Here is a 21085-nt window from a genome sequence, read left to right on the forward strand (position 1 = left end):
CGAAGGGCGTCAATCTATCACGGCCGGAACCTAGCGTTTCCTTTCCTTTGCTAGGAACAGAACGATTCGCCACATGAGCAAGCCGGAAGAAAGATTCTGGAATCTTTTGACCAAGACCCGAAGTTTCCGAGGGCTCGGGTTGGGGAAAAGAGGGGGGTGGATAGACATGCTCGGCAGGCTTGGAGATGCGGTTGAGGGGGTTGAGTGGGGTTAGGGGGCGGACGGAATGGCCAAGAGGACTTGGACATGACGCCGACGCTGGGCTTCTGCAAGATGTGGCAAGGCGGCGGCGACTCACAGGTTGCAATATTTGGGATATTGATCAAACGCGGTGTCAGTGGAATTTGGAAACGTCGTGGCAGTCGATCAAAATGCTGCGATACGGAGTCCTGGAAGCAAGTCCAAACAGAGAGTCCTCCGCCCAGGCAGCACGTCGACTTCCAACATCCAGCGAGAGATCTGAATTGCCGGTGGGCTGGGTTTCCTCTTCCTTCGGCAAAATAGCGACAAGTAAGCAGCTGATCCGGATTGATGCTGAGGTTTTAATGTCGCCCGGGGAAACCTCGGATCGTGCGCCGCTGCTTAGCCCATGTCTCCAAGCGGGACGCCAGGTCCGAGCTGGCTGATCCCCGGGCAGATATCAACCAATAAGGTTGTTCCTGTCAGCCGGGGTATACCCGCTTGTCACCTCCGTCTCCCAGGATCCAGCTTCAACCTCGTCACCATGCCCCATGACTTCGGCACTCGGCACCACAAGCCGCATAGAAATCTAAAGCTGATCACCTTGAAGCCCTTGCTAGTGAGTCGTTCTTGCGGCGGAGGGTAAAGCCGCCTATTTAAGGGATGGGAGGGAAGCTGACCACTTCCGATTGAAGCTCCCGCTCGTCTTGCTCTTGCTCATCTTGTTCATGCTCGTCTTGCTCTTCATCTCTGACCAACATAACCGCCATTCTTCGTTTATCGTCTCTCGATATGGCCCATACATACCCCGAACTCACTTGGCGTGAGACAACTTCAGGGGTATGGCAGCGCACTGCCGACGAGGTTGAGCAGTTTTACTCAGCCCTCGCGACGCTTTACGAAGGTAGTGGCCTTATGTTCTTCGCAATCACGGGCCACGTCTCCTTGAGATTTGATACTGGCAACGCCGGGGACACCTCTGAGACCGAAGAATTGGTCGACAAGGCCTTGAAGGCTGCTTGGCTAGCTCTCCGCTATGATCACCCGACTATCGCCTCACAGGTTACACAAGACCTTACTACTGGCAAATGGACCAAGACGTACCGCCGAGTTAGCGACCCTACCTACCAGCAGAATTGGCTGGAGGAGACACTTGTGTACGTGTCTTCTGCCTCTTCTCGACAAACGGGTCAGGTATGGGCCAATAACCAGCCTCCGGCCCCGAAACTACCGACTCTGTTTGTCCTTAGTCCATCGTCCTCCAAGGAAGGCTTCATCCGTCGCGACCTCGTCTTTCGCTCACCCCACGACGTCATCGACGGCGTCGGAACCTTGATCCTCCTGAACAATCTCATCAGTCACGCCTCCAAGGCCTTCTCCAAAGGCGATGATTTCAAACCTCCTGACCTCGATGGTTCCGAGGCCGCGAACCTCAGCCCGCCCTACCGCGTTGCCGCCAATGTACCCCCGACACTCACCGACGAGCAAGAAAAGCGTTTGGCGGACATGGCTGCTCAGAAGTCCGCCGCCATGGGTTCTCCACACGTGGAAATCCTCGACATGCCCTACCGCCGCGGTGCGAACCTTCCGGCCCGACACCAACGCGTCGCCCACACTCTCACCAAAGAACAAACTGCTCGCCTTACCGTCGCCTGTAAGACAGCTGGCACCACCGTCACGCACGCTTTTCACGCAGCTATTGCACTCGTTCTCCGAGACATCCAAGAACAAGGATCCGAAGCCAGACCCGTACGTTACGTCAACTACATCCTCCGGAACGAGCGCGCAAGCTGCCAAGCTCCGTACAATTCTTACCAACATCCCGCCGCCCTCTACCATTCGCTTCCCGGCCAGAGTTTGGTAGTTGATATGGATCCTCTACGCTCCAGTGACGACCAAATCCGCGCCGAAGAGTTTCTCCGCGTAGTAAAGCTCATGAGAGACTTTTACCACGGCGTCCGGAACGACAAGGAGCACTACGCCCTCGCCCCTACCATTTGGGCCGCCAGTGTCCCGGACTTGCCTACATCACCTCGGCCTTTGACAGTGCCTCCGCCAAAGGCCCATCCGTCTGTCTCCATCTCTAGCATGGGTCGTGTCGACAGCATCATTGCCCCCAAGACGGGTGCCATCGAGGCCTATGATCCGTGGGTCACCGGTGAAGAGCTCGGAAACGGTCTTGGGCTCTTTCTAGGTACGTTCAGGGACGAGTTGTGTTTGAGTGCCGCATACAATGATGCTTGGCACACGGAGGCCAACGTTTTGAATTTTCTGAAGCGCTGTGAGGACGTGGTTCTTCATGGCTTTGGTCTGAGTTGTGCGTAATCAGCGATTTCATGACGGGCGAATGTAATGTGACAGCCTCGTTCAGAGTTCCTCCAAAGAAAGATGTATATTCAATCATACACGTTGAAGTGGACGGGAGTAGACTCTACAGATCACCGGCCAGAGGATTCAGATTCATGGTTTATCCAGGCAGCCAGCTAGCTGGTTATCAAGCTCACTTGGGGCTTTGGTCCACTTTGTCAAAAAGCGACCGCCAATGCACATTTCTTTTGCTTGTAACACGAGAGAGAGCACATGTGAAGAGAAAAATGAGACAAGCTGCCAGAAAAAGCTCGACAAAGTCGGCCAATGTGATTGTTATTCACCTCCCCATTAGCGCGGTTGATGTCCGGCACTGATAACCGACACTGTTCGCCCCAAATTACCACCAGGCAGCTTGCTGCGGGACTCCCTGACCACATCGACGTCAAATGTGACGGAGACGTCATTATTGCCCTGGATGACCAGATTGGTTTCGCTGCCGCTGCTGTTACCAGTGCTTGACTTCTCGGCTACGCCATCCGGAAAGCTTGCAGTCTCGATATCTCGAGACGACGCAACGCGCGGATACCCGCCTGCTTTCCCGGGCGACTGATGAAACTGAGACAGTGAAGACAAGGGATACGAAAAGTCCTTTGAGTCTGGGTCATAATCCAGATGCGCTGACCTGCTGTCTTGGCCAGGCGCACCTTTCGAAGCGCTGCGCAGCGTGGAATCCCTGGCGGTGTTCGAGGTACTCCTGGAGTTGTTCTTGCTAAACTTGGTAGATTTCCATGTGACGCGTATGCTTGGGATAAACGGGCTGAACCAGGGGCGCAGAGGCGGCAGACTTCCGCAGATGATGGCGCACATCTCCTCGATTATGGACCAAACCACAATGTCCACATTGTCCCCTATGTTTTTGTGTCAGTGCCGTCGGATGCTTGGAATGCGAGACAGAATCTACAAGGCTTACAGGTAGTGTCATATGTATTGCTGAATTGCACGAGATACTTCAGCCGTATCATACTCGTGACGGTGGCGCTTTGAACCTTTAGCTGGATGTCCGTCCTCCTGGCCAGCAAAAAAGAAATGCGAGAAAACTTACAACGAGGCAATGGAAAACATGATGCCGACACCGGTCCGCTTTCTTCCGGTAATCTGAAGTTTCATGAGTTCCGGAATGGGCAATATCATTAGCACAATGTCCTCAATGATCGACAGGACAGCCCCCGCCCATCCCACGGCGTTGACGTTCAAGCATCTACTGGAAAGGAATCTGTCCCAAACTGCGGCGACGGGAATACACTGGAAGACGATTAAAAGAGAAAAGATGGCGCCGTGGCCAAACATGAAGGCGACAAAGGCCCAGCATGCCCACTTAAACCACGGCGTGGTGAACACCCGAAGGTAGAGCATCACGATGGCCACCTTGGCGAACACCTGGACGAGGATGTAGAGTATCTGGGCCACATAGAACATCTAACAGCGGACGGTGTTAATATTCGCAACATCATGGTATTGCGCTTGCACAGGCGGAGATGACCATACCTGCAGCAAGGCCGGTTCGTTTCCAGGATCGACCTGCCAGAAGTGCAGTCCAAATCCCATGAACGCACTCGCGAGTTCGATGCTCGCAAGGCCGGTAAAGAATATCTAACGCATTCGACCTCAGCATTCACCCTCGACACGTATGCACATTCTCGACGACCCCCGAAAGGGGGACTCTCGACGAAGTCGAAAAGGGTCACGATCGACCTACCGTGGCGATTATGGTCATCCAATCATCCCACCATAGGTTGTTGGTCATTTGGTACCGGCAAACGCATCGTCCCAGTACAATTGGCAGAGTCAAAGCAAGGCCCACGATAGACGCTATTCTGATCTCGTTGACGCGGCTCTCCTTCGGATACGCGGCGCACAATGCCGTCTCGAGCTCGACAACCTCTAAGACACTATCAGCAAATGTCCCCTCAGCCGAGGTAAGAAGAGGGGATAGGGGGATCAGGCGCTTACTAAGTTGATCCCCGAACTTGCAGGACGTCTGGACGCTCGTCGACATCCTCGACTGTAGGGTGATGTTTGTGCACAGGCAATCCGCAAAAAGATTGATGTCAGTCAGCGAGCAGTTCGCAGCAGCCAGTTCGGTAGCAACTGTCGGCGCCTGTCGAACAGGTCGCTTCTGTCAGTCGTTTCTCCTACTTTCATGGGACGGCTGTTCATGAGCCATGAAGAAACTTACAGCGCATGTGGGCATCGCCAAGAGAACGGCGGTGACATCCAGCCCCGGCGGAGGACCTAGCTCATAGGCCGTCACCCGTCCGACTGCGACCATGGTCGCCGGAACGAGCCGGTGGAAGAGCCTGGGGAGCATCTCGTCGACGCTCTTGTGCACTCACAAGAAAGAGTGCACGTTCGCTTTGCGGTTGAAGTTCTGCTGAGGGGCCGGGTGTTTCCTTATAATTCGTCTGGAAGCAGCCTGGTTCTCGAATGGGATAAGTGCAGTACAGCTGTCTGTTCCGAGAGTTGAGAGCCTCCCAGTACCTGTCTGTCGACAGATGGCGAAACTCTCGGAGTATATCATTACTTTGGGGGGGCCAGATCGTCGACCAATACGGCCGGGTCTCGGATGACGGGTACTAATGCGGTTCCTGCATCTCTCTCAACATTGGCGAGAGCTACCTGGCAGAAACCGGAAGTTTTGACGAGGCCACGCCCACCTTATCTGCATGTAGGATTGGACAGTTCGCCACATGACAAATGAGTGGTTTGAGACGAGCCGACCACTCTCTCCTTGGCACCGCTGACCCCGGCTTTAAAAATACCTTTCCCCAGCCGTTCGATCTGTACACGTGTAAACCAGCCTTTTGGCAGAATAAGAAAGCCACTCTAGAGGTAAGGCTGAGGCGAACAACGTCTATTCCATCTCAAAACTGAAAAGTTGAACCCGTAAGGTGTTTCATCCTACCCCTGATAAAGAATATGGGATACTTCGTTCTCCCCCACACTCGCGGGCATTTCATTCGTTGACACAATGCATCCACAGTCCAATGATGGGATCGCTATCGCGGTCCGGAGTCACCCGTCGGAACAGGGCTAGCAGACCGCGTTTCGTGTGCCTACGGGATAATCGGGAGAATCCTTAGCAGTAGTAGTAACTTCCTAGAGTAGCTTGGTAGCGTGGTATTTCGCGCCTGTGGTGGCTGTAAGAGACGGGCGCCTTCTCTATTCGGAGAAATTTTACCGACTGACGTGCTAGCCAAGTGCCTCGGGACTCGGAGGATCTATGTCGTTTGGGAAACTGCCAAAAGTTTCAAGCCTGTGGTGTATGAAGCACCTATTGGGGCCCTGGAAATTGGATGTGACATTGTGTTCAGTGTGGCTGCAGTCTGTCCAGAACGCCGCTTTGAGGCAACCCCCGAGTGAGCCACCCACCAACAGCCGAACAATGCCGAACACATCGCAAAGTCTCTGCTTTCGTGATCATACGTTTGTTTCCACCTTCAAGGCTCAATTAATTTCCGGAGTTCCTTTTGTCTTGCCAGGTCCCCAACTTCAAGCTCGTAAATTCTGCCCTTGCCGGCCGGAAGCAAGTCCAACTCCGGGTATAAGGCGGCGCCAGGCATGCACAACGCTTTGTCATTGATCAGCCCGCATGATATCCGCACAGGGGAAGGGGGCCCTTGTACATACCATATGTGCAGGGGACGCGACCTGCAGCTCTTGCCGTCCTAGATGTGTCCTACGCAAGGTCTTCTTGGCATCATAGGTAATATGAGATGGGTGGTTGATACGATTTAGTCTCCCCGTCAGCTATCCTTACAGTGCCTGCATTGTGACATCAGATGATGGCAACGGCAGCCATCGGCACTTGTTCAGGTACCTATGCCAAGGAAACCGTACTGTAGCTGCCACTAAGCCATGGTGGCAACCAATTTTGCTCTCACGGGCCATACGATGTAGTTACTGCGTTGATCTTCGAGGGGTCTGGCGCAATTACTGACAGCATTTAGATCGATCCCCGTCGACAAAACACGAAAAGAGACTGGGAATCGAGTGCGTCCACAGCGATGTCGACGACTAAGGAAACGAGTGTGTTAGAGTATCCATTCTAATAATGTTGTGCGCTGACTTCAAAGTCTGAAGCGTGGTTGCAAGTGAATACAGTTAATGGGAGTTGGAAAGTCACCATATGAACTGTGTGTGATGTTCAAGTAAGCCATCTATCTACCTTTGATGCGAACATGTGACTAGGAAACGAACGAGCTGGGAAACATCAAGTGCGTCGTCCACGCGACAGTCGCTCCCGCCAAAAAAGCGAGTGCGATAAACGTATTTCCCTTTCGGGTTGGCCACTTAACAATCCAACGATTCCAAATCAAGCTCTTCCTTTCTCCGACGGATCAACAACGTCGCAGTGGGATCCGGCAGGAACGACATCCCATAAGGCATAGGCTTGAAGTTCGAACCCTCAGGGAGCTTCCATTCGTACTTCAAGAGAAGATGAGCAAGCGCGATCTTGACCTCGTTCGCCGCGAAGAAGCGACCGGGGCAGGCGTGCGCGCCGTGGCCGAACGCGGGGTGCTTCGCGCTGGTGCTGACCAGATGGGCGTGCTTCTCTTCGTCGGTGCTGCGCATGTTCAGGAAGCGGTAGCCGTCGTAGGTGAGCGGGTTCTCGTAGAACTCGGCGTCCCACATGTGGGTGTTGGTAGCGATGACCTTTTGGCCTCTGCGCAGGACGAAGCCGTTAGACAACTCGATATCTTTCTTTACGAGGCGGCGCCAGGTGGCTGTTGCTCAAAAAGTCAGCAAAATTGGAAAATGTTGTCAGCGGCAGCAACTTACAAAGAAGCACAGGTTTCATCCGCTGCGACTCCTTGATCACGCTGTCCATGAGCTTCAAGTTGTAGAGAGCCGTCTTTTTGAGTCCCTCGGCACTCAGGACGCGAACGAGTTCTACTCGTAGCGGCTGGAACAGCTCCGGATGGCTGGCCAGGTCAAGCATAGTCTGCTGCAGCAAATCACTCGTCGTGTGGATCGCAACCAGCGACAGCGAAATTTGATCCGTGGCTGGATCGTGCTTGGTCTTGGATTCCTGGTCGAACCACTCGATGGAGTCGTCAAAAACAGCCTTGGTTTCTCCGCGTGCCACGGCCTTCATTTTGCGAGCGTTCCGCTGCTCGAGATGCGGCTTCAGGGACTCGTGACACTCGGCCAGGAGGCCGCGAACGCGCCAGCAGGAAGGGAGAAACCAGTGAACGACAGGACGTACCCGTCGTGGCCACTGGTTCAGCTCGTTGGCAACGGAGAAAGCGGCGGCGGTGTAGTCTCCCGATACGCGGACCCATTCCTCGTCTCGGCAGAGTTCCTCGCCCATAAACACTCTGGAGGAGAGACGGGAGACGATTCGTATAATGTCTTTCTGGGGAACGATCTGGTGCCAGTCTTTGCAAATTCTAGAGTCAGTGCGTTTTCGGTAGCATGTTGGAGGTAAACCCGGAGCTGTAACATACCAGTCGAGTCCGTCAAAACGTGACGGATAACAAGAGTCGCCTCTTCGGACAGAGGCTTCGTAAGTTTGGCTGTCGAAGCACAGTTAGCATTGATTGCGATGATAGGTTTCTCTTTGTCAAGGGCGGGAGACTACTTACTGAGAGCCTTGGTCAAGTACTTGGTGACGACCTTTGCGACTGCAGGGTTGCCATTGAAGGGTTCAAAACCAGGGATGTAGCCGTGCGAGTCCTGTAAGGCTTCATTGTCAGTTCAGAAGATCGATGTGCTCTATCCTGCAATCCCACTAACATCCGTGGCAGGCTCCAGAAAGTCGAGCGCAGGCTCGCTTCGGAGTTCGTGGATGAATTGCGGCGGCAAGACCACGACCTCGCCCCACTCCGAATACATCTTGTAAAAGCTGCCTGCGAAGGCGGCTTTGCCCTTGAACATTATGTCCTTGCTGTGCTGGACGAACTCGTTCATGCGGCGTCGGTTGGTGAACTCGAAGGCTCTCAGGGGGTTGACTTCCGGGAGCTTTGAGCCATGGTCACCGACAGCATAGACCAAGGCTACAAACAAAAACGCTGTAATGAGGTAAGGAATCGGCTTTTCTGCAGGCGACGGGATAGTGTAAGGGCTGAAATCCGGGTCGAGGGGCGCATAAGAAGCCATGGCGCAGATGGTGTTGTTGGTGTTGTTAGTGTTCTGTTCGGTGGCTGTGCTGGCGGCTAGCAGACTAGATCTTTATCTGATGTGTATTGATACTGAGCTGATGCACGAGTTCAACTGCCTTCTTCCTTCAACCCGGACGAATGTCCCGTCATATATACCATCTCTGATCTTCGTTTTCGTCATAACGGACTTTGCCAAGCCCGCCTGAGTCCGAATTAACTAATATGAGAGGTTGTAATCCTCACAAACCAACTCCATCAGACTACGACGCTGCGCCGCCTAGTTGTAGGCTTAAGCTTCTTACAACTCAGCAGGTAGGTTTACGGCCCGTGATACAGCCCACTCACAGGGGAGTGTACCATGCACACCCGTAAGTGAACTTACCAGAGAATAGTATACCCCGCTCGATGCACGCTTTTCGGAGGAAATTCACATCCGTAAGGCAGGTGTTGAGGCTAGCTTTACGTTGATTGTGGTATGTCGGCAGTCGTATTCGTATCTCGGAGACTTGATGCGGTGGCCGCGACCTCCCGGAAGTGGGGCAAACTTGTCGATCTGCCGCCGGCTCATGTTTTACTCACGATTTACGAGACTTAGACCCCAACATCGACCAATCAGCGTTCCTTGATTATCAGGTTTAATGCACGCGTCGTGTATAGTTGCCAAGCCCTTGCCCCCGTCCACCACTTGCCATTGCTGCTCATCACCCCCGTTTTTTTCCCCCTCGCTTTCGCAACTTTACAGCGTACATTGTGCTCAGAAAGCTGTGGGTCCTTGAAGGCATCATGACAAATCCTCTTCTATGCTGTACGCGGTTTGTTTAAGTCATGTGGCGGTTGAAGTGAGTGCTATGCTTGAGTCAAGCTCAGTTCTCGCGAGTCCGAGCATGAGGTTGGGGAGAACGTTCTCAGGCCCGAGGAGAAAGATGGGAAAAAACGCTAACAACCCATGCGAAGTATCATCGGATAACTCCTGAGGAACGCAGAGATCTAGATGGCGCGGTCAAGTCACAGCAAGAAGGCTACCTGACGAGACCGTAGGCCATAATTCAGGGAGGTGCTTGGGTCTGAACGAAGGACACCGCCGACGGATCGGCCGATGGATGGCAGGTAAATGATACTGTGCGGTATTTTGCTAGCAAGATGATCCTCTGAGGACAGGGAAGACTTGCCACCAGGGCTCAGGCACCACGGACTTCGCTATAATATCCCGAGCGTAGTATCAGTCGTCTCGTCTGTCTGAGTCAAGAGATGCCAAATAAACGCAAGGGTACGGCGGGGTTCCATAGGGCACCGGCGAATAACGCAACGCGAGCCCCAATTTCTGACGGCTTGCAACCCAACTGATTGATCATCTGATTTTGTCAGGCCTTTCACATACTCAGGCAGCAGAATGGAGACTGGATCTGGAAGAAAAAAGGTCTCAAACTTAGATTATCGTTCGTTCTTCTCTAAGAACAGCTCAAGAGATACTTCAGTGAGCAAACTACCGATGATTGAAGAGAAGTAAGTTGGCGGGACACTGGGCGCCCGCTTCGTCTCGAGAGGAGACCGACTATCAGACTACAGGTAATCATTGATCAGAATATAGTCGAACTACCGTATACTGTTAGCGGATCTTTGTCTGATAATCAAGCTATTCGCAATAAGGACGTGTCGCCCCTTTTCGCGGCATGCGTAGATTATTGGCTACACTACGTACATAGCATTGGCCAGCGACCATCTCATAGCCCGACGAGCAAATAAACGGACCGCAGTCTCAGGGTCGCTATACAGAGTAAAGAGGTCGACTGAATGATAGGGGTTATTAGTTAGCTAAATTTATCGCTAGCCTCCTTCTTTCCTTAGTTAGGAAACTAGGGGCCTACATGTACCTATAAAGATCCCCTTAGCAGTACTCTGGAGGGTCATTAGTGTCCTAGGGTGGACTATTGTAGGGTTTGCTGAGGTGGTCCGCTACAGGAGTCCTCTACTCTAATATCTGAAGCCTTTAAGGTTTAGGCTACTAGTCGTGCCCTGCTAGGCTTGTGGCACGCAGGCTAGTCCTAAATGTATGCAAGCTGTATGTCACGAGTTAGAGCACACAGTAAGGCATAGGAGAATAGGGGAGAAAGATGCTTATTCTATATAAGGTGAAGAGAATGACATGTAGTCTGATTATATACATCTGACCACGTGAAATGGCACGTGAGGGGACTGATTCGCGGAGCTCTGATAAACGAGGGTATTTCTGTGACACTGTATTACTCAAGAGGAAGCGTCTCTACAAGACTCAGAGTGCGTAGACCTACAACAGGAAACATTTAGAAATTACCTATCTGTTCAGATAATGAAGAAGTCGGTAGAATTTTTATTTATTTATTAAAGAGGGGGGTAAGTACAGACAAAAGGGGCCCAATGGCTAATGGCTATGGCACGCAGATAGCGCGAGGATGGCTCTGACAACAGTGTAGGATGAAATAAGGCTTGTTTGTAAACGAGATGCTTCAAAAGGGCGGTCTTTTACAATCTTGACTATTGCTACACGGAACGAATCAGGGCGGAAAATTATTCAACTCTGAGTTTATCTCGTCGACATCAACTTCGTTACTAATATGCTCTGCTGCTTTAGACAACCACGTACTTGGTCTTCTTTTAGAAAAAGTCTAGAGGATTGACAGATCGGGGGAGAATCTCACAGTTTTGGAATCGGTGCTAGCGGATGAGGAGATACCATGCTGAGAATGTTCGTTTGAACTGACGGAACAAGTGGTCGTGCGTCATCCTGTGCTGTCCTTGAAAGAAATCTGCGGTGATTCAGTCACGTCATCTGGAACTGACGCGTCTTGAGAGTGCCTTGTCGATAAATTGTTAAGTAGGCCACGCACGCGATGCTGTGGGGTCGTCAGCACCGGGGTTCTCATTACGCATCCCACTTGGGCCTGACGGCAACGGATGAAATCGATAAGTTTCTGACCTAAAAAATAAAACAATACTAGAGATGCCGGATGACTCACGCCTTGAAATCCCCTCAACAGGCTAGCGCCCCGGGAAATCATGCCACGCATTTTTTCTACATGTTCATCATCTGGGCATTGGCGAATAGGACGAGGCCTCTCCTGCACGTCCCCTTAGTGATGCAAAAATTAGGTTGCCATAGACTGGCGTTAGCGCAGTCGTAATTGCTTACCCGTTTAGGAAATCTCGAGGCCTACGCAACGCAAATGAAGTCGACGAATCGCAAGGTAACGGCGGGACCGCACAGCTCGTCTGGGCCCCACATCATCCTGGCCCGAGCAACTCGTGCCTTGTTCGGAGCCAACACTAATAATGTCTTCGGAGGCCAAGATATAAACGCTCAGGTGAGCTGTTCTGGTAGACCTATGTAGAGCACATTCAATCATCGGATCCTACTATCACAGTGATTGTCCAAAGATCGCTAGCACCCAGCCATGATGCCCATCGAAAACGCCCTGCCGCCATCTCGCCGAGGTCAGAAGGGCATCCGGTCAGACATGATGACCGACCTTAGGAAGAGATTGGAAGAAAACCCTTACGACCTCGAAAAGAACCCCAAAGGCATAATCGACCTCGGATCTGCTGTCAACGACCTAATGCTTGATGACCTGTCCGGGTGGACAAAACGGAACATCAAGAAAGGCCAGCTGAAGAGCAGTGAGTATCCATCACATTGGTCCCATTCCCTCCTCAGATGGACTGACTTCTGTCGAGCTCCTGGCTGTAAAGATCAACAGGACCACCCAAGCCTACCGAAAGTCGCTGCTGATTTTATGAACGAACACTTTCGAGTCCGCCTCCCACTTACCAGCGACAACATTCTGGCGGCGAACGGTGTGACGACAATACTGGACAGCCTCATCTACAACATCACCAATGAAGGAGACACAATCCTCATCCCCACACCCAGTTACGGCATGTTTGCCCAGGACGTCTGGACAAGGAACGGCGTACGTGTCGTCGAAGTACCATGTGACGACATCCACGAAGAGCGGTTCTGGGGCCCCCCACCACAAGATGACAGCCCCGTCCAGACCCCAGAAGTGGTCAGGCGTCTTGAGGTCGCGATAGAGGACGAGCTGAGCCGGAAAGGCAGAGTCGGAGGCATCGTCCTGGTCAACCCCGACAACCCGCTGGGCCGATGTTACGCCGCCCACGTGCTGCTGCAAGTGTCGCAGCTTTGCGCAAGGCACAAGATTCATCTGATCGTTGATGAGATATACGCAATCAGCGCTGGGGATCGCTTTTCAAGCGTCTTGAGCCTCGGTCTTGACGTCAACTTCAGAAACGTCCATGTCCTCTGGGGTCTAAGCAAGGTCAGCGGGGGAACCATTACTGTATCCCAAACTCACCCTCTGGCATGTACTAACTACTCCATTGCAGGATTTCGGTCTCAGTGATCTCAGGGTCGGCTTTCTGGCAACGTACAATTCGCAGGTTTACGAGGCGATGAGGGCGTTAACGTGAGTTGCGACTCTTGAACTGCGAGAGCCTCGTTTCCGAACTCACGACTGACGAAATTCAGCATGTTTGGGCAGGTGTCGTCCTTCAGTGCAACAGTGGCAGCGACTCTGTTGTCTGACACAAAGTACCTGAGGAACCACTACCTACCGTCATTCCGCCGCCGCCTGGACAAGAGACGAAAGATGGTCGAGGAGACACTCGATAACTATGAGATCCCACACGTCAAGCCAGAAGCTGGCTTCTTCGTCTTCGTTGACCTGTTCAAGTGGGTGGAGCTGTACCTCCAGAAGCACGGCAAGGGGGGCGACTTGGCTTTCCTCGAGTACTTGATGAAGCAGCGCGTCTTCCTCGAGCCCGGCCAGGTGCGTTTTGACCGAGACGGGGCACCAATTACAACAAGAGCAGTCCCGCTGACCTCGAAATGTGACACAGGCACTCTTCTCCCAACGGACCGGCTGGTTCCGGCTCAACTTTGGCGGCGAGAAGGAGAGTTTCAAGCTGGGCCTCCAGAGACTCCTGCACTGCCTGAGGTTGCTCGACGGCCAAGAGCACCATGAACCTTTCACCCAGGCCCCGGAACTGTATTTTCCGCCACCAAAAGCGATGGCCCATTTCCTGGCTGTGTAAGAAAGAGATGGCTGCAAGGTCGGCCGGCCGGCCTAGCGGCAACTCATCGCTTGAATCAAGCGTGAGTTCTGCCAGCCGATGTGCATGGCGCATTGCCCCACCTTTCGCGTTTTGATGGTTTCAGCGATTGGTGGAACTGGCTGGTGGATCGATGGTCCTGACCGAGTCGCCGGGTATTCTTTTGTCTAGGATTTGTCCCATCTTTCGGGTTCGTCCTGTTTCGCGTCGATCTCGAACCTGAGGGCCGAAACGTGTGATCAACGTTCAGGATAACTTTAAATAAGTCGCACCTGCCCTAGAAGTGGAACGTACTTGGGGACTTGGCTGGGCGTGTCTGGGTATCTTTGGTACAAAAATAGTCGTAGAAGAATCAACGTAGACGAATCCCCTTTGATGCTCTGTGTGCCAAGGCCATCATGGCTAAAAAATAAAAAAAATAAAAAAATGAAAACACGATTACTGAAACTCACCACTGTCACTACCTCCATTATCAAGATCAAACGGACACCAGAGAAAAGAGATTGTCCGGTCAAAGTGTCAAAGCTGTCAAGTTGCAACCCGCGCCAGCCATCAGCTTCGAACGCCTGGAAGACTTGACTCGAGTTGCGGAGTTCGTGTTTTACCTGCATGTTACTATAACGCTCGTTCTAGTGCGCGCGTCGCATATCCGACTTCTGGAAGACTTGACTCGGGTTGCGGAGTTCGTGTTTTACTTGTATGTTACTATGACTCTCGCTCTAGTGCGAGCGTCGCATATCCGACGCCCAGGATGGGCACCCTTTGCCCTTTGCAGGGATAGACCGGCGATGATTCATGTTGACCCGAGATATCTTTACTCTCCTCAAAACAACAGTTCGGCGTGCTTCGTATCACGAATCAGCGTGTAACTCTCCAGTAACGTAGCTGTATAAATACCATGGGGCGGCGAGGGCTGCCAAGTATCATCGTCCCAGTCCATCTCTGCATTACATCATTCTACCAATTCAAACCTCAAAACATCGCCATCATGCGTCTCCCTGCAATCCTCAGCTTGTTGTCATTCCTACTCTCGGTTGCCGTTGCGCAGCGCGGCCAGGGAGGTATGTACCTTGACGTTCCGTTGCCCATGTCCAAATTTATTCCACAACAGTCTTGCTGACAGTACGATTACGCAGGCGAATGTAGGAATGACGCCGACTGTATTAGATGTGTAGGCGGTGTCACGCCTTTGTTTTGTAAGAGTATGTGCCCTTCCGCCGGTGCCGTGCTGCTCCCAACTCTTTTTCAACGCGCAGTAGCTAATGCGCAGTTTCAAAGCCGACGACACTTCGACGACAGGCAAGAGATGCGCAGTTGCCAGCCCCCCGTGCCAACCATTTTGAAAGAAAGAGACGAAGGCACTCGACTAGGATTGACTGGATGGGCACATCAGCACCAGTCACAGGAAAGAGCCGACTTATCTTCAGGCCTTTGTCATCGCTGGCGTTAGGAGAAAAGATCTTTTTGAAAGTCAAAAGGGGATTGAGAATGGAGTTTTATCCATGAATGGTACCAGCCTGGCGAGCAGAGGTTTTATGTTTACTTCAATATAAGAATCAAGTATCTTGTTAGACTTCACGTCGAAAGCACGATCCTCGTTTCTTGTGGCGCGAAACAACCATGGAGATGGTGCTACGTAGTTGTTGACAAATAAAATCACAACTAGAATAAAATCTCCTGTTGCAACGTCAAAACAACGGCGAGTCTCATGCCTTCGATTTAGCAAAGTGGCATACGCCTCGAACATCACTCAGATGCCAGCGTTTCCGGCTAATTCTTTGCGGCTTTCGAGATGAAGGCTTTTGTGATAGTTGTGAAGCTTGATGTTTATGATACTAGGCGATTTAGATCATCCCCGAAACTCAAGACCAATTATAATTATCTAATTTCTCTTTTGTTGGGTAAGGTTTCGACAACTCTCAACCTTAACCCGACACCATCTCCCTACCTCTCCCTCATCGCATTCACCGCCCAACATAGAGTCCCCATCCTCCTTTTCACCTGGCCCAATGCTCTCTCGGCACTATTGCAGCTTGAAAAATGGCGTCATCAAAACTGCGGCCGTTGAACCGTGTTTCCTCCGCGCTCGATTCCCCCACGCGATGCCCAGCCGTCACCCTGTCCCGCCAAGACCTTGCCCAGCACACCGGAAGCTCATCTCACCACTCAGCGATGTTTCCGTGTTCGCCCACGCCACGGGGATCGCGACAAGCAAAAGCCAAGGATTGGTACCAAGAGACGCCATCACCACGTCGCCTTGGACAAGCCTGCTTGGCGGTGCGGGGAAGGCTGGTCTTTCTGTCAATAAAAATCATCGGTCTGCAGATGTGATTCCGGTCAGAATGAGACGGAGCAGTCGAAATTGGTCTCGTGGTCCTTTTCCGACGGAAAGAAGACCGAAGTGCTTATAAGCGGCCAGCCGCTCAAAGAACTCTCGACGTCGCTCTCAACATCACCCCGCTGGCTTCGGTCTCGACTCCTCGCATTTGCCGTCTTCCACCCATCCAAGCAAACCGAGGCAAGGTTGCCTACTGACACATGATGGAATCTTCTAAAGATCAAAAGCAAGTAGAAAAGAACAAGGAGCCTGTCTTTGTACCAGATGATGTGGAGGTGGCTCTGAAGGTATCCCCGGAGGCTCGTGACTATTCAGGAGCGCACGCAAAGAGTGACCCGGCCGAGATCGCTTTGGTGCGACGCCTTGATTGGATGATTATGCCCATTCTGTGGTATGTAGACGTGTCCCACGCTGTGTATTCTTTACTACAAGAGAGAATCCCTCTTACAGGGAAATTACTTCGGCATAAATGCTGATTATGTGGCGATAGGGGCATGTACTGGCTCAACTACCTGGTAAGAGTGTCTAGAGACCCGGGTTTTCATGCTGGCTCTGGCTAACGTTTGGAACTAAGGACCGCAATGCCATTGCACTCGCTAGACTAAACACCCTCGAAGAAGACCTCAACCTCTCGTCCACGGAATACCAGACCTGCGTCTCCATCCTCTTCGTCGGCTACGTCATTGTCGGCATCCCCGCCAACATGGTTGTGACCCGCGTCCGACCCAGCCTGTGGATGAGTTCCTGCATGGCTATCTGGGCCATCATCAGCGCCCTCACCGCCGTCAGCCACAATTACACAGGCCTTCTGCTCACCCGTTTCTTCCTTGGCATCACCGAGGCTCCGTACTACCCCGGCGCGCTCTACGTCCTCGCCACCTTCTACACCCGCAAAGAGCTGGCAACGCGAATCTCGATCCTCTACACTGGCAACATCCTAGCAACCGCCTTTGCGGGTCTAATTGCCTTGGGCATCTTCCAAATGCATGGCATGGTGCATAACATCCGAGTTCCCCGTCACCACCACAAACCCACTCAGTTCCCTCCGAAAGAAAGTCTCTGACTCGGGACGCAGGCTGGAATCGCCGGATGGAGATGGCTCTTCATAATACAAGGCGTCGTCACCTTCATCCTCGCCATCGTGGCCTACTTCGTCCTGCCCGACGAGCCTCTCACGACCCGCTGGCTCACCCCCGAAGAGCGCATCCTGGCCAACGAACGCATCTTGCGGGACACCGTGGGGAACACAGGCCAAACAACAACCTGGTCCGGGCTTCTCGAGGCTGCCAAAGACCCCAAGGTCTGGCTGTTCACGTTGATGCAGCACTGCCACCTCGGGGCGAACGGCTTCAAGAACTTCTTCCCCACTGCCGTCGAGACCTTGGGCTTCAACGAGACCATCACTCTCGTTCTGACGTGTCCTCCGTACCTCATTGCGGGGGTGATTTCCATTGCGTGGTCTTGGTCTTCTGGAAGATTCAACGAGAGGACGTGGTGAGTAGTAGTTCGGCACATAATAGCTTGTCAGATCACCAACTGACACCCCTGCAAAGGCATATCACCATCGCCAAATCCGTCGCGGTTTTTGGATTCGTCCTAGGCTGTGCCACATTGAACACAGGCGCTAGATACTGTAAGCTAGTCTCCATCCCCAAGAACACGTCGAGCCCGCACCCGCTGACGACACCCCGCCCTCCCCAGTCGCCATGGTAGTCTTCAGCGTCGGGACTTACGCAGTCAACTCCATCATCCTCGGTTGGGTGTCTGCCACGTGCTCCCAGACGAAGGAGAAGAAGGCCTCGTCCCTGGCCATCGTCAACTGCATCGCCGTGGCGTCCTTCATCTGGACTCCCTATATGTGGCCCAAGTCCGACGAGCCGCGTTACGTCATGGCCATGTCTTCCAGCGCGGCACTCAGCATCGCGACCGCCTTGGGGGCTTGGGCGATGCGCTTCTGGCTGATGCGCGAGAACAAGAAGATCAGGCGGTCCGAGAACGAAAGTGTGTTGTTTTATGCGTACTAACGCTGGCGGCGGCTCTCTGTTTGAGCAGACCTGGGTACCGTTGGCATCCATGATCAAAAGAACAACAGAGTTAGACGAACGCGACAACAAAAAAGTTTAGAGAACCTGCTCTTCTGTATGCAATTTCAACGCGTTGTATCATTCTCACAGGACTCCTTCGGTGCTTAAAATCCCGCCCTGGTCTACGTTTTAACGTCAATAGCAAATTTAACACTAACTATGGGAACGCCTTTTATGGTAATATAATTAGGTAATAAGCTTTCTAGAAGGGCATTTGTTTCGGTCTTATACTTTTAACTGGAAAGTCAGCAACCGCAACATCCAATTCTTGCCACCCGACCCAGCTTCGTTCTCTATCTCGGTCAACATGGCTCTTGTCTCGTTATACAAGCCCCGGATCACCACCCTCGTATATTCCAGGCTGCCTGCCTCCTCCAACATCTCACGAACCAGCAGTTTCGTCTCGAGCGACAATTTCCCATCATTATTCGAAGATGCCGAGGCAGAGCGCGCTGCCCGTGCGGATTGAAGAATGCTGTGCAGCTGGACGTCGCCTCGTTCGTCCTCGCGCTGAAGGGCGTGGATCAGCGGCAGAGTGAAGCTCCCCTCGTCCAGGTCGTCGTATGTTGAGAGGGACTCCGACGTGATATCTTGATAGTCGTCGCGCAGCTGATAGAGCCTGCCGAGAAGGCTCATCAGTTTGCAGGCGTCGAGATGCTTGTTCTGGGTCGCCGAAGCGCGCATCATGCGGGAGGCCATGCGGAAGAGCCCGCCGGTCTTCTGCTCGAGATGGCTGTAGTACTCGGGTAATGAGGGCGCCCTGCAATGGAAGGTCCATGCCAGGTCGTGACTCTGGCCGAGGTGCAGCTGGCCGAGCTCGGACAAGAGGCACGACAAGGTGTCTTCGCCCAGCCGCCGTGCCAGGTCCACGCACTTGATCATGAGATAGCTCGCCGAGTTTGTGGTCTGGGCCGTGCCGAAGACGACGTGGGCGCTCGGACTGCCCCTCCTCATGGGCGAGTTGTCGTGAACGTCGTCGAGCATCAGACTGGCGTTGTGCATGATTCGAACGATGGTGCGGATTGTGGCTAGGGCGTTAGGAGGAACGCGGTACCAGTTGTCAAGCGCGTCCATCAGCTTGTCGCGGGCGCCACTTGCAGGTCTTGCCGCCGTGTAAAGGTAAGCCGCCAGAATGTCCTTCTCGTCCGGCTCGGCAGGCCAAGCGCAGGGCGAGACGGTCAGCAGATCCGCCCGAGTCTCGTGTGATGCCTTGGCCTTCTTCTTCTTCTTGTGGTCGGAACTGGTCTCGGTGGGCGTCATGGTGGTATACTCGGTCCGTTGGTTGTTCCAGAATGGCCTGAGTCTTTTTGTGCCGAGACGGCTTGAGACCGGAGTGAGAATGCCGTCCGACTCTGAGCTATCTACAGGCTTGCTGACCTCGAAAACATCAAGCGGGCCTCGGTTCACCTTGCCAATGTCTTCTCGTCTGGGAAGCGGAGCTGCTGGGTCGTATCGGCGCGAGGACAGGTGCCACAGCGTGTTCCCGGCCATGCACAACTCAATCAGACCGATGTAGTGTGTGATGTGGTGTGCTGGCGAGCACTCGGCCATGTAGATCGCCTTCCTCTCGCAGTACTCGTCCTCGATTCTCCCGATCTCCGACAGCAAGAAGTCCTTGGCGGCATACTGGTCGAGGCCGTACATGGCCATGTAGACCTGCACGGCGCTCATGTTGGATCCGCCTTCTTCGCGCTCCAGGTACGTGGCTGCTTCTTTATCCCACGAACAGTAATCATGCCACAGGATCATCTGCGTAAAAGCCAGCCAGGTGAGGGGCTCCAGACCTGTGAGCTCCTCGTCGGTGAGGCTCATGTCGCAGCAAAATAGGATTTGCGACCAAACCGAGTAGGCTCCGGCATCGTAGTGCCGCACGTGCATGTACGAGTCCAATGTCTTGTGTTCCATGAAGGCGTCCTGCCCGCGAACACTCACGATGCCCTTCCACTTCTCGATGACGAGCTTGCCCAGTCGTTCGTCCTGTTCGAGCGCCTCGATGGCGACGCGAGCCTGCATCGTGTTCATTGCGTTGTGCTTGGTGGTGTGATCGCTTTGCTTCGACTCAGAACCGAGGAATCGCGCTAGTGGTCCGTGGACCTCATCGAACTGGGAAAAAGCAGACAAATATTTAGCATTCGGACAGCGAAGAGGACATTCAGCGAGTCTTGATTTTCGGCGTACCTGCTCTGGTGTTATAGCATCGTCGGTAAGGTCTGCATGCAGCATTGTCCAGGTCAGATTAGCGGACCTCGGAAGCAAGTCGAGAGAAACTTGGACCCCTCAGGAACACAAAGACTCACCGTCGTGTCGGAAGAGAAGTTCAGACAGATAGGAAATGATATGGAGTCTCTCTGGTATGGCCTCTGGAAACCACAATGCGTTGACGTTGCCGCCGATGGGGTTGATGCATCCAACGCTGTCGGCCTTCAACTTCAACCCAGTCGCGTTTTCAAAGTCGTCGCACGCTTCCCAGCACGCCTTGTCGGCCACGTCCACGTGTTTGCTAATTCTCGGGCGGAACTTAGAAGGGTAGGCAGTGTTCTCGTACAGAGATGCAGGCACCGGAATTGAGGACTTGTACCGCATGGGCCCGCAGTCTTGGTAGTTATTGATTGTTGAAGCCATGGCGAGTGGTTGAGGGACAAACAAGATGTCGTGAGGCTCATACCACGAAAAATGTCAAAGATCACGGGCGAAGTTGGAGACATGGTGGTTTAGAAGTCTCTTGGAGGCATTTAGGTTTTGATCGACATGTCCCTAGAAGCTCAAGCTTTAGAAATGAGGAGCTGCACTGAAATGTCCCGAGCATTAATACGGCCACAGAGCTTCGGGACGCCCGAGATTGCGCGTCTCCACCGGTAGAACCACCGTGACTCGTAAACCATGGGGCTGGTTCAGTGAGTTTTCTGAGA

The 21085-nt window shown here is 53.0% G+C and overlaps 6 protein-coding genes across 6 annotated transcripts; 3 read left to right on the forward strand and 3 right to left on the reverse strand.

Moving 5' to 3' along the window:
• Positions 1-972: 972 nt before the first annotated feature.
• CH63R_06459 (Cytochrome p450) lies at positions 973-2505 on the forward strand (the record flags this gene model as incomplete). Its single annotated transcript, XM_018301434.1, has 1 exon — positions 973-2505. The coding sequence occupies one exon, from the start codon at positions 973-975 to the stop codon at positions 2503-2505; it is 1533 nt and encodes a 510-aa protein (XP_018159284.1).
• Positions 2506-2838: 333 nt separating this feature from the next.
• On the reverse strand, positions 2839-4819 carry CH63R_06460 (Integral membrane protein; the record flags this gene model as incomplete). The annotated part of the gene is made up of 6 exons (XM_018301435.1): positions 2839-3398; positions 3461-3528; positions 3593-3927; positions 3979-4068; positions 4247-4666; positions 4727-4819. The coding sequence occupies 6 exons, from the start codon at positions 4817-4819 to the stop codon at positions 2839-2841; spliced, it is 1566 nt and encodes a 521-aa protein (XP_018159285.1).
• Positions 4820-6840: 2021 nt separating this feature from the next.
• CH63R_06461 (Cytochrome P450) lies at positions 6841-8649 on the reverse strand (the record flags this gene model as incomplete). The annotated part of the gene is made up of 5 exons (XM_018301436.1): positions 6841-7274; positions 7330-7929; positions 7998-8066; positions 8136-8226; positions 8287-8649. The coding sequence occupies 5 exons, from the start codon at positions 8647-8649 to the stop codon at positions 6841-6843; spliced, it is 1557 nt and encodes a 518-aa protein (XP_018159286.1).
• A 3430-nt stretch (positions 8650-12079) lies between these two features.
• On the forward strand, positions 12080-13736 carry CH63R_06462 (Aminotransferase class I and II; the record flags this gene model as incomplete). The annotated part of the gene is made up of 4 exons (XM_018301437.1): positions 12080-12961; positions 13029-13108; positions 13171-13471; positions 13542-13736. The coding sequence occupies 4 exons, from the start codon at positions 12080-12082 to the stop codon at positions 13734-13736; spliced, it is 1458 nt and encodes a 485-aa protein (XP_018159287.1).
• Positions 13737-16292: 2556 nt separating this feature from the next.
• Positions 16293-18116, forward strand: CH63R_06463 (Major facilitator superfamily transporter; the record flags this gene model as incomplete). Its single annotated transcript, XM_018301438.1, is given in 6 exon segments — positions 16293-16483; positions 16583-16607; positions 16667-17086; positions 17168-17586; positions 17646-17725; positions 17731-18116. Coding segments are annotated over 6 exon segments (1521 nt in total).
• A 285-nt stretch (positions 18117-18401) lies between these two features.
• On the reverse strand, positions 18402-20798 carry CH63R_06464 (Polyprenyl synthetase; the record flags this gene model as incomplete). The annotated part of the gene is made up of 3 exons (XM_018301439.1): positions 18402-20279; positions 20355-20386; positions 20474-20798. The coding sequence occupies 3 exons, from the start codon at positions 20796-20798 to the stop codon at positions 18402-18404; spliced, it is 2235 nt and encodes a 744-aa protein (XP_018159289.1).
• Positions 20799-21085: the final 287 nt, after the last annotated feature.

This window comes from Colletotrichum higginsianum, chromosome 4, assembly GCF_001672515.1.
Source record: "Colletotrichum higginsianum IMI 349063 chromosome 4, whole genome shotgun sequence".
NCBI classification, from domain to species: Eukaryota; Fungi; Ascomycota; class Sordariomycetes; order Glomerellales; family Glomerellaceae; genus Colletotrichum; species Colletotrichum higginsianum.